The 13,482-nt window shown below is 29.9% G+C and overlaps 1 protein-coding gene across 2 annotated transcripts; it reads right to left on the bottom strand.

The window, feature by feature from the left end:
• Positions 1 to 1,012: 1,012 nt before the first annotated feature.
• On the bottom strand, positions 1,013 to 6,283 carry LOC108548996 (tachykinin-like peptides receptor 99D). Of its 2 annotated transcripts, none has more exons than XM_017902189.1 (3): positions 6,096 to 6,283; positions 2,808 to 3,211; positions 1,013 to 1,617 (listed from the first exon to the last, which is right to left on the bottom strand). In XM_017902189.1, exons 1-2 carry the CDS (start codon positions 6,281 to 6,283, stop codon positions 2,878 to 2,880), a joined length of 522 nt encoding a protein of 173 aa, XP_017757678.1. In that variant the 3' UTR covers positions 1,013 to 1,617; positions 2,808 to 2,877. The 2 variants fall into 2 exon arrangements, with proteins under 2 accessions (XP_017757678.1, XP_017757679.1); XM_017902190.1 differs by having other exon boundaries at positions 2,815 to 3,211.
• Positions 6,284 to 13,482: the final 7,199 nt, after the last annotated feature.

Below are 13,482 nucleotides of genomic sequence, written 5' to 3'. Positions count from 1 at the left end.
GAAGTAGTAGCCTCTTAAATTAATATTCACATACTTTTGTACATATCGAACAATATTTCACTTCTTACCTTACCCATAAGCTTTCTTATTACATTCAATACAGTCACGTATACATTTACACTTAACTAGTATATTAAAAAGCGTTTATTTTTCCCAGTGTGTTCTTTCTCTGCATTGCATAAAAGAGAACATCTTCGTTTATTTATTTCTTGGACATATTCTTTACTCTGGAAATAACGGAAGAACAACGTTGCTAATGCAATATCATTAATGACAGATATACATTTTCTTTTTTTGTTCTTTTAATCAGAAAAAATAAATTTTCGAACTATAGTATCACACACATCGATAAACTAAATTTATTTTTACAAAAATTCGTAACATAAGCGACTAATGTTTACAACGGATTAATAATTTATAATATACCATAAAAATTTTGTTAAATAGATACGATAAATAATCAAGATAATTTAAAAATCATTGAAACAGAATTTCGAACAGAATTAAGTAATTATATCTTCAATAAAATTATTCAAATTGTACTAACGATTGATTTACTCACAAGAACACTCGTACTTTCTCTTGACAAAAATGATTATTTTTCACAACTTCGTTTAAATTATATGAGGATAATATACTCGTATCTTATATCGATTACGAAATCTTCGTTATGTTTCACAAAACAATGACAATTGAGCGAAATTATTAATACACGAGTTTACGCGAGTAGCAAAATCTCATTAAGAATATAGATTTTACTTCTTCCGAGTAACTATAGTCTGAAATAGGAAACAGCTTTGCTCAATGGAAATTAGTATTCTCTGCTACTCAATTTGATATCGATACACAGTAGGAACACGAAGATTAATTTAATTAAGCACTTTATGTTTCACAAACAAGTATCACACATTAAGCTACTATACCACAATCTATATCCTCGTTATAAATTTCTCATAAGTATTCGACTTTTCTTCAATAGAAAAAGGAAACATTACGTTAAAGTACCCAGGTAGCGATAGGTTATGTTATTGGTCCGTCATCATTTATACGTACATATATGTACTGAACAACGAGTCCAAATATTGTGAATCTAAATAAAATAACATTTAGAAATTAACGTAAAAGTAACTTGTCTAACATTTTATATCGTGTAGCAGTGCAAAGAAATATTTGTGACATTTTCAAAAATTTGAGCACGTGTGGACATGATAGAAATTCTCGTCGTCGTTTTGAAGCTCGATTCAGCGGTTGTTTTACACCAAGACGGAAACATTATTTAATATTTAGTAGATGGTTAATGTTTCTATTGAACATAGTGAACAGTATTTGAGCTTTCTTTCTGGTCGATCATGGGTCTACGTGGTGAAGGAGAAACGGCATGTTTTGCTCCTTCCTAACCTCTCTTGTTTCACGTCAGATGAATCTTAAAGAGGTCCGTAGCGTAGGATATGTACTCTTATATCCAGGTATGTACTCGTTGCTGTGGGTTTTCCTCCTCCTGTCAAGATACGTGGCCCATGGTTTGCGAAGTTTTCCACTTTCTCCCTCGATGTTGGGCCAAGAACCGATCGTTTCCTCCTCTCGAAGATTGTAGGTATAAAGGTATTCGTGCCATGCCTATTGAAAATAGAAACAGACGTCGTTTATATCGAACCATGATTTCATTTGAATCGATTTTTACCGAATCGTAATTTAATTTAGCGAGAGAGTATCGATGCATAAGAGCGTGTGCGTGTATGTGTAAGCTGATCTTTTAGTCATATATGGAAGGTCGGAGTTAGTAGAGGATATGGAATATTTTTAATTGCTTCGTTTATTCTTGCTCATATAATACTTTACTGTTTATGCAAAAGCAGTGTTTGCTATTTCAAGTCAAATAGCTAGATTTCTGGGTTAGAAGATGAAAGTTATAAATAATAAATAGAAATATTTAAACTGTTAAAAACTTGTAAAAAGGAGAGTAAAATGTAATTAAGTTTGAAAGATTGTATTGAGTTGACCAAAAGGTACTGTCACATTTTTGCAGTAGATGGTGCTTTTTTGTTTTTAAACGCAAATTAATACCTCTAATTTGTAAAATATAATTATATGCTATTTAGAATCATACAGCTACTCACAAGATGGTAAAAGGTTATAGATCAAAATATTCAATATATTATTTAATAAAATTTCCTTCGTTTTAAAAAGATGACTACTATTTTATTTTAGTTTAGTTAGTTAGTTTTAGTTAAAAAAATGCCTACTACCTTATATTTAAAATATTAACCTTACTTTTTGGCCGACTCAATAGTATTTTTTACAGCAGAATATTGAATTATTTTTCGTAGGATATACGTGAATAAAGGAGCTTCAAACATCCATATATTCTAGTCATGAATTTCTTTTTATGAACTGTTTAATGAAAAACCAGGGTCTAGAATGTAAATATCATTATATCAATATTAACAAATAGCGTTCTCCAGAAACTATGCATCGTTATTGCATAATGCATATGTGACTTGTGATTAAACATATGTATCATGAATAAATTGAATAGAAGTAGAAAATAATTTCTCTTTACCGTACCAATACTACTTCCGATGAAAGTTATAAATTAACTTTCTACTTTCTACTTTTCCTCCTTACGACTTATTAAAGTCTCCGAATATGCATGTATATAAAATTAATATCTTAGACCCTGAAGTGTAATGATATTTCTCATCGATCGTTCGAAGCAAAACTATTTCACGCGAGGCTACGAAAGGGATAAAACCGCATTTTAGCAAGGTTTTCCAATTCGATCGTGCCAATAAGTTGTTAAGAGCTACCTGTTACCGAGAGCGTAACAGCTTCCGTGCGGAAACAATGAACGGATTCACCGTCGTTTTGATTTCGTTACTACATCTCGCGGTAAACGTCGGCATTGGTATCACCAACGACGACGCTGGTGGCGCTGAGGTCGTGCAAGTCTATGTAAGAATTTCGTGCGTCCGTGTAGGTGTCGTCGTGCTCGAAGCGTGACTCGCTCGTGGATGTTGTGCTCGATGTGGCGCATGGATGTTCCAAGGATGTGCACGAGGACGTACCGTTCCGTGATATTCTGGTGTTTGATTGAGGACTTCCAGTGCAACTGTATCGAGATGTCAGGGCTTCGGATCGTGACAGCGAAGGCTCAGGAGGCACATGTACCATGGGACACCAGGAGAAGAAACGTGCGAATCCACGTCGAAATCTGCAAAACAAGAGATCATCTTTTCCCATCTATCGGTAAAGCAGATAAACGAGCATGAGCATAGACCAGATGTAGGCACAAACAAGGTATAGGATAGACTTAACATTATAGACTTTTATATGGCTCATCTCTGACTGCCCTATCGACTGAAAAATATAAGATTGATTATAGTGTCCTCTGTACAAAAACGACGACCATTTGAAGAAGTGTTTCTCGAAGTGACAAAACTTGGATGAGGATTATATTTTTCTACAGCGTTAAGGCAGTCGGAACCTATTACGAAACATTTTCTATAACAGATACAAGCAAATACATTTCATTATAATATCTAGTTGAATTCGCTACTGTGATTGAGAGCATCACAAATAGACTCATATTTAGAAAACTAAGAGAGAACGGTTTTCATGTATGTAGAAAAAAGTTTTTCAAAATGTTCACTTTTGTTTACAAGCGTTATTTTTTTATAAATCGAAATGTGTTTTTATCGTAAATACAGAATGCTTTATCCGAATGCAATACTGTTACCACCATACGCAATAATCAGTTTCGGTACTCTGTCGGTAACGTTGTAGTTGATACGGAAATGGTAAGAGGGCGCCAGTGTCCTCGAAATCCTGACCGAAAGACTCGCAGTGTTAAATCTTATATCTCGTTTATCCTTTGACTAAGTAACAACTTAATTGAAAATCGTATTGTGAACTGAATATTGCTGGGTATACTGGGTATACGAAAACACGAGTTAAAGTTTAATGGATAGCGAAAAAGTACGACGTACGTTTCATCTCTTCTTTTGTTTTTTTTCTATTTCGTGTATATACATGATATGTACATGCCTGACGTGTGTATATACATATATACAAGTGCCTGCGACGAGAACCTATTGGACTATTGTGAGGAAATTGTTCGTTACGGATGGTACTATTTTAGTTGTTTGAGTACGAAACGATGATACCGGTACGCGGTAAAATTTCACCGAAACAATTCCTGTGCTTGACATGTAAAGGGATTCTGGTAAATGGCTATTTTCAAATCAATCATCTCGCACCCGTTTCATTCAGTTTGCGGGACGAACAATGTTGTCTGGATTTGTCTTCGACGGTTCATGCGGTTCTTTGATATGTATATCCTATATACCTATATACATATGTAAACGTACCGCAATTAAAATTTCTATTTACACACTAGAGCCACAGAAGTTGTTCGATGAACAGTGAAATTAATTTTTTAAATAGAATACCTATGAAATATTAATACTTATTTCGCTCTTATTTGGTAAATAAAATTTTTATTTATACACTAGAGCTGCAGGGGTTGTTCCATGAACAATAAAATTAATTTTTTAAATAGAATATCTATCAAATATTAATACTTATTTGGCTCTCATTTGGTTCAGAAGTATACGTATAATTATTACAGTATAAGCAGTGTAGTATAAATATTAATTTGAAGTAAAAATAATAGTAATAACAATGAATTAATTTTATTAAATTCTGCGGAAATCTGTATATACTGGTAAGATGTAAATAGGATAGTGGGTAGGGGTGAAATTCAGTTTCAAGAGTTGTTCTAACATTTAATCTAAGTATAATTACTTTGCGCAGTGACGATATCGTAATTAATAAAGTTCTATCGAAGTACTTGTTGCAAACTTTTAGCAATTAAATCCTAATGTTAAATAAGTAGATTCCAAATTTTACAATGACCATGTTACATAAATAATGCATGTAGTAAAATATTGTTTCACGTCATAAAAATTGTAACAAAAATTTCGAAATTTGATCATTATACGTCAGTATTGCGTGAAATATTGGATTACATTAAATTGAATTGTATTTCGAAAAATTATTACATCGGAAATGATTTTATAATTTATATATAATTTAGAATTTGCTATTGCACTTTTTCCTTTGTTTTTGACTTCACTAATGCGAGGAAGGAGCGTCTTGGAATTAATACTATAAATATTTAGAAATAAAATAATATATTGCGAATATCCCGTATGTAATTATTACTAAAAATTAAAATGGTTACCGACTGTTCGATAATGATGTGCATACATTTTGATGTATGTAAAGGTTAAATGAATAATGAAAATAATTTTCCAAATTCTAATTGTTGTTCCAAATAGTAATTGATTAATATTATTCTATTTCATAAATTTTTAAAATTTCCTTTACGTCTAGAATTTTCATAATTACAGAATAATTAGTTGTGTAATGAGAAAAGTTTGTTATTGATTTTTTGTTGTCAAAGGATTACAAAATTTCCCGATAGACAATTATGAAATATTCGTATGCAGCAAATTTTTAATTAATTGAATTTCTCTGAAAAGAACAGTCGAAATATAACTTTTTGGTTAATTAAAACTCGGTAATTAATTTTATCTGTTAATATCACATTTGATTCGCTATAAAAAATCATATGAAAAGATCACGTAGATATCTCATTGTTTAAAAGTTATTGAACAACAATACGAGTAATGAAGCAGATAACACGTAATAAAATGAAGAATACAAAATAAATGCTAAAATAGGAAAACGATAAATAAAAAATTATAAATAATACATAAATAATATAAACATATAAATAATATATAAAATAGAAAAACGATAAATAAAAAATTAATAAAATGATAAAATGATGTATAAATAATATATAAACAATATAAATAATATAAATAATATATAAATAATATAATGGTCATAACTATGCTTAATCAACTTTTCAGTCTATTTTTAGTCTTAATTAATTCTACAGCTAAGCAACCACTGCTACCTTTTGATAAGACTAATTAATTAAGCGATGATCCTCAATTAATACGTGCTTTAAATTTCTCAAACGTTACTTAAAGGTACTTATGTGCTGTTTGAACGTAATACTTTACCTAGAATTCATCCAGCAGTAGATTATGGGATTATACATGCTGTTAGACATCGCTAGCCAGTAAATACCTAGGAAAACTTCTTGGATGTATGGCTCGTTAGTAATCTCTGGGAAGTATGACACTATGATGAAGTACACGTGGAAAGGTAACCAACATACTGCAAATATTACCACCACCACAATCATCATTTTCACAACCTGGAACAAATACATTGGTATTTATTATATTTTTTTTACAATCATCTCGTATCTTCAATTATTATTTGTATTACTAATATTTATTATTATGCTTGTCCTCTTTAATTAATATTTCAACCCTTTGCAGATGAGAAGTGGAGATAGTGATGCATATAATACCCAATAAATTACAAGACATAATTACAAGTCGAGAACAATTCCTCAAATCGAAAATGTCAACACTGACAATAGAAATAAAAGAATTATTTTTTACCATGATTCATATTTGACTTGATAAATAAAAATATAGTATCATATATGCAGGATTGGAATGAGGACGGCCCTGAAAGAATGTCAAGAGTGTTTGGGCTTAGAACGAAAGTGACCGTGTGCAAGAGGATTGACTGCAAAGAATATTTATGGTAGAGTCCAGTGAAAATTTAGGGATGCAACCAGAATGGTTGAAGTACCTGGTCCACAGAGGTTGCATGGAAAAGGGGCATGAATGGGAATGAAAGCCTGGGTATGGAAAAGAACAGAATGAATGGTTTAACACTAGAACTAAGTACCGATCTTTAACCCATTTGCATCATGGCTCTACTTAAGGTGCCGTGTTAAGGCATCAGCGACGTTCAACTGACGACTAGCCCGTATCACCGCTCGCGTATCAGCACCTACTCATAATGGCAGTTAATATGATTTTCACGACAAAAGTAAAACTTGTTAAGAATATAATGAACCGACGCAGATGAGATACTCATAAAAGGGATAAAACGTGATCTGTGGCATATGAAGAATATTCAGCAACTGGTAATGGAAAAAGTCAGTTCGCGGATTATTCCGCGCTCGGTGATAGGCGATAGTCGTAGCTCGCGGAATATTCCGCGCTCGGTGATAGACGACAGTCGTGGCTCGCGGAATATTCCGCGCTTGGAAGCAAATGGGTTCATGGGTACCTAACTATAACGTGCACATATTATGGTAATTTCAGCGATACAATGAATATGAGTGAATATATTGATTACAGTTCCTTCTTAATATGAGTTGATACCAATTTTATTCTTAAAGCAGGTGTATGTGATCGGTGATTGCAAAAAGAAAAATTCTGGGACCAGTCATTTTCACTGGGTTAGTCGTTCTAGTGTTAAATAAGGGTGCAAGGGCGTGGGCGAGTCAGTCTTTAAGAGTTTTTTAAGCCAGTCTTTTTGCAGTCATTAAGAGTGTGCCAGTGTGTCAGTCAGAAAGTGTGTAAGAAGTCCAAGTCAGTCTAAGAAAGATCAGAAGAGCGTGCCCATAGCGAATCTCTCTTGTGTCATAGTCGTCATTCTATTTATAAGCTTATTTTATTCTATTAAGAAGCCAACAATACTATCTTAAATCAATCCAACCAAAATCTGATCCTATATATATATATATATATATGTATATGGCAGTATTCATGTCAATGGGTTGGCTCTCTATTTAATTAAAGGAATTTTATAGAGGGTGTTCGATTTTAATTTACAAATGAAAAGTTCTTGTTAGCTGCTCGTTGCATAAAACACGTTTATAACAAAAACAAATGATTGCGAAGAGACCATCAAATGATGTAATTATTTTATATATTTTATATATTATATAATATATTCTCCAATTGTCCACTTAAAGAAAAGGTAATATCGTTTTATGGCTTCCTTGGAATCATTTAATTTTCGTCGGAAACATTTTTCATACAGCGAGTAATTAACGAGAAATTTTGATTGAAAGATTATTCTCGCTTTATTGATTAATAAATAAAATAAATCATAAATGAAAGTCGGATACCCTGTATATCGAGACTGATGGTTCCTATTAAATACTGGTATCGATATCAGTATGCAAAATTTCTATTAATATCGTATGAAATTCAAAGTAAATAATATCGTAATACTATGAAAATTATTTGTTTTTTAAACTCGACGCAAGCATTCCACTTTGGCATTTTATTTAATTATTCCACGCGTACGATTTACTTCACTTGGCGAATCACAGAGCGAGATGGAAATAACGGAATATTTGGAAAAGGGAATTTCTGCGAATTTTGCGAATCACGAGTTTCTTGTGCGCTGGAGGACAATAATTAAATTCTCTGTTTAATAAGTTTCTCGTGCGAAATTCAACGCTGCCAACGTGATATTAAAATTCATTAAATTGATTAAAATATTATAAGGAAATTAATTTATAAATTATTGGAAGCTTTATACAATACTGATTGATCTTATTTTTCTTTCCCTGCATTGTTTTAATACAAGATTGAAGAATATTCTTGTCTACTTAACGAAAATTGTATTAATAACGTATACTCGCGATGAAACATGTTAATTAGCTCTGTTAATTGCTTGACATAAGATATCGTGCACTGAGAAGATGTAGTGAGTAATTTAGATGTTTAAATTTATTATAAATTTGATTTTTAATGAAATTTAGTGAAATCGTTATAATAATTAATTTTTTAGTTTAAATTAATTTTGATAATTTTCCAGTTTCAATATTTTAAACTAATATTAAAAACACAGTCTGTAATTAATTATATTATTGAACTTCGTATTTAAGATTACTCGCTGCACTAAAATTATATCTCTTTTTAACATTATTTATGTTTTTCATAATATTTTAACAAATTTGAATGTTACACGATGTTTTTATGTGGAATACAAAGTATTTAGGATATTGTGATAGAGATTTGTGAATTGAGATATATATTAATAGAATCTACATTGTTAGTCCAAAAATTTGATTACTATGGATCGAAAATTGCTTCGAAAAAACCGTATTAAGAGTTGGCGAGGAAAGATTTTGAGATCGTGGCCGGAATTCACGAGAAAATTTTGTGAGAGCTTAAGCGAGATTATTCACTATGAGTCATAGTGTACATAGCAAATATACCGAAGTAAAGAGACATTTTATGTATTTAACCTCTCACGCTCCTATCCTGGAAAGTTTAAATAATTGTCATCTGAAATTTGCATAAGATAATTTCCACAAATTGAAATCCTGATTTTATCAACAATTTTTTAAAGGAAAGGAATTATATGTAATATGTATTAATGACTTCAAAAAATCATAAAAGTAACTACTTTGTGTATCATATGACCAAAATAGAAATAATTTGAGTAATTTATTTGTTTTTTATAGAAACAATTTTTTTTTTATTATATTATGATATGATACATTATCATGGATTACTATGATTATTTATGACAAGATATTAACTCAAATAGTAAGAAAAATTAATTTCGAAATATTTCATTATACGAATTTTTGTATTTATTTCTGATGACAATTTAACAGTTTAAATACGTGAGTTATCCTCTGTACTGGACATCAATCAGTATCCTCAAATGTTTTACTAATTAAACAAGTGAAGTAGCAATTCTGCTCGATGAAATTGCAAAGTAATCTTTGAATTCCTTCTAAATTGTTGGCGAAACACTTCTTGTTCTTGCAGGGCGTTTCAAATTAAAGGAGAACTGCTAACATGTCAAACGATTTTCCTTTTTATTCTCTCATTATTTTCCTGCTTATTTAAATTTCGTTTAAAGTTTTCTCGCAGGCGATAAAGCATAAAAAGTAATAAAACTATTATTCATTATTACAAAAACACTCTTCTTATTTTTATTTAAACATTGCAGTCAAGAGTTCTTTTAGTTGAAAATTAAAAATAATAAAATTAGAAAATTATGTATAATAACACCCAAGTTAGTTTTCATTTGTTATATGAAATTAATTTACGTAATATATATATATATATATATTATTTAAGTAAAAAAATAGAATATTTTGAAGTAATTTGTATTTTAGATTGGAGAATGTTTAGTATATTGAAATTATTTTAAATAGAATTTATAAAATTAAACGAATTGACTTTAATTTTATAAAATAATATATACTAGAAATAATATAAAATTTGTAAAAGGAATATAATTATTATTATACATTTAAAAATAATTATATTCCTTTTACAAATTTTATATTATTTCTAAGTATATATTATTTTATAAAATTAAAGTTAATTCGTTTAATTTGATAAATTAACTAAATTATACTTCAATATATACTTCATATCACGATGGCCAGAAAAATCAAAATGGAAGGTCAGGACCGAATAGAACTATGGGTAATAGAATATCCCTTTTTTTCAAACGGTGTGCCCGTATCATGCAAGTCAATTCTCTTAAATTCTGGCTTTTACTGTTCACTCGCGTCTATGTGAAAATACATTTTGTTGCACTCCTCTTTCGATACGTATATGTATATACATGTCCATATACTCTCTTTTCGAAAATTAATCGAATGTACATATGTACACTGTTATATCTAACCAGAAGAAATTCTATCTGATTTCGTTCAAATTATATTTTGTTTTTAAATTTTATAGATAAAGTATCTTGAACTGGATATTAATATGCATCTCAGTGCTTTAAATTCACCTGTTTTATTAGATATTACTTAGTTTATAAATTTATGAGTTTAGTATTCTGTTTACCATTTATTTATTGAAATAAATCATCAATTTTTGTTTAAAAATATTTTTCTGGAAGAATGCAGATCAATGAGTTGAAAAAGATTTTGATATATATCAAGAGATGTGATAACGTAGATGAAATAGTATGATAATTAGATAATACTAGTTCATTACATATCTATTATTTAGAAATTTATTTTTTATTCTGTATTTGTGTATACATTCACAATTTTATCATTTAATTATTTATATTTTATTTTACATTTTATTATTTTATATTTAAATCTGCTTAAAAGAAATTTATTTCTATCTTTCTCTTATTTGAAAATTAAAAGGTACCGAAATTACTATATTTATCAATAATTTTTTAAAGACTAATTTCAGAAATATCCTAAATCAATTTTATAATAGATATAGTGTATATATAATAGTACACACAGTAATAGTACATATAATAATAGTAAATATAATAGTAATTAATAAAAGTAAGTAAATATAATAGCAAATATTATACTATATAAAATAGTATATACGTAATCTTTTAAATATAAATTAAAAATTTTTTACAAATTTTTTAAATTACAAATTACTCCAGAATAAAAAATAATATGGATCATATAAACCTATATTAAGGAAACTTTAATAAATAAGCAAAAATTCTATTTAAAAAAATCTCATAATGTCATAAATTTCAAGAACATAAGTCATGTAACTGTTGAAGCAAATGAGTCTTAAAAGCAAACAGTATTAATTCCCCCACCCCAAAAAGTATCTAAAAATAATATCACAATACCTTTCTTGTTCAAACCCAAATAAAACTCTCATCGAGGTTACAAATTTTCACTTAACCAGCACCTTTTGTCTTTCTCTAATCGGAAGAAGGATTCGTTCAAGTGTTTTCGATTTCGTCGCAACGTTGCGAGTAAAGAGGTAACCTTTCACCTAAGCTGCTTAACCTGTTCGGACAACGAACGGGAAGTTGCGACGACGTAAATCGAGTATCTCTCGAAGTAAATTGAACACGAGAGAAGTCCATCTTGAAGTTCGTCACGGGGAATTTACACACGATTGTCCAGCCCTAGTTTATGAAGCCACTCGTCTATGAAATTGTAATCATTGTGCCATTATGTATAATGTATACGTCACGAGATGAACGCGCTGCTTCCCGACACTCGCGTCGAAGCGCTCATTGTCAGTCCGTCGCCGAGAAAATCGCTACTGCCATCTATTGCATTTATTCGTAACTAGACGTCCGGGGCGCATCTATATTTCGTCAGATCGTCGATGCACCTCGAGTCATTCCCACTATGACGCATTCAGTCCCTTAGTTTTCGCCCATGGGAATTTTCTAGGGATTCTAGGGATCTAGGGATTGTCGAACTTTTTCGCACTTACGTTGTTGAGGTTAGGTTCGCGTTGTAATTATTTCCCCATGATTATATAGTAGTGTGTCTTGAACCCCGTTATACGTTATGAGATTATCTTTTGATCCTTTTAGAGGTTAGTTCGCGTATACATCGTACGAGGTAATAGGTGTCAAGAAGATTAATTAATGTGAAATTTAGGTAAGACGAAGAGAGCTATAATTAATATATATTATAATGGTCGATCTTCTAACGGATTAACATAAAAGTAAGTTTTTAACATGCTGATTATACTTATGCCATTATTAATAAGTTAGTATTTTGTCATTGTCAAGCGAATTAGAAATAGGACATATTTTAAAAAATATGTTATTTGCAAAACTCGTAGAAGGATTATATCTTTAATTAAAATTAACGTTCCCTTATTTAAGAAAAAATATTTCTATGTACTTTTTAGTTTAAAATTAGAACTATCCTAATATATCTTTTATCGAGAATTACATATGAAAAGAAATTGAAACATAAGTGTATTATAACATATTTTCATCACGTTTCTAATAAATATTAACAATTTAAATGAATAAAAAAGTAGACATCCTTTTGCTTTTTTATTTTTTAATTTTTTATCAAATTTGTGCCTTTGTCAAAGTTCCATCATCAAAGAATAATAAAGAAAAATATAATTTTATATCTAGAAGATAATATTCCTTACATATTTCTTTTTTTAAATTCTTTAGATATAAGAGTACATAGAAACTGGCCTTACAGATCTTAAATCTTCACAATTTCGTTGCATTGTTATAATATAATGTCTCTATCAAATCTTCACCATCAAATTACAATTGAGAAACATAATTTTTTAGCCAGGAATCAATATTACCTACACGTTTACTTCTTTCATTACTGGAATCTAAAAATTCATAGAAACTAGCCTTATTATAGATTTTAAATCTTCATCAAGCCTTCATTATGAAAATATAATTAAGGAACGTACGATTTTATGTAGATAAATAAATATTTTCTACATGCACATTTTTTCCAGCATACGAATTCATAGAGTTCATAGAAACTGGCCTTATAGATCTTAAATCTTCACAATTTCATTGCATTGTTATAATATAATATCTTCATCAAATCTTTACCATCAAATTTCGTTTAACAAATATAATTTTTTAGCCAGGAATCAATATTACCTACACGTTTACTTCTTTCATATTTCAAATGTAAATGTACATGGAAATTGACCTTAATATAGATTTCAAATCTTCATCAAACTTTCACAATGAGAACGTAATTATGGAACGTACGATTTTATGTAGATAAATAAATATTTTCTACATGCACATTTTTTCCAGCATACGAAT

This window comes from Eufriesea mexicana, unplaced genomic scaffold (genome assembly GCF_001483705.2).
Source record: "Eufriesea mexicana isolate 0111107269 unplaced genomic scaffold, ASM148370v2 scaffold1803, whole genome shotgun sequence".
Lineage (NCBI taxonomy): Eukaryota > Metazoa > Arthropoda > Insecta > Hymenoptera > Apidae > Eufriesea > Eufriesea mexicana.
Note: the sequence above shows the minus strand (reverse complement) of the source record. Positions and strands in the feature narration are given on the sequence as shown.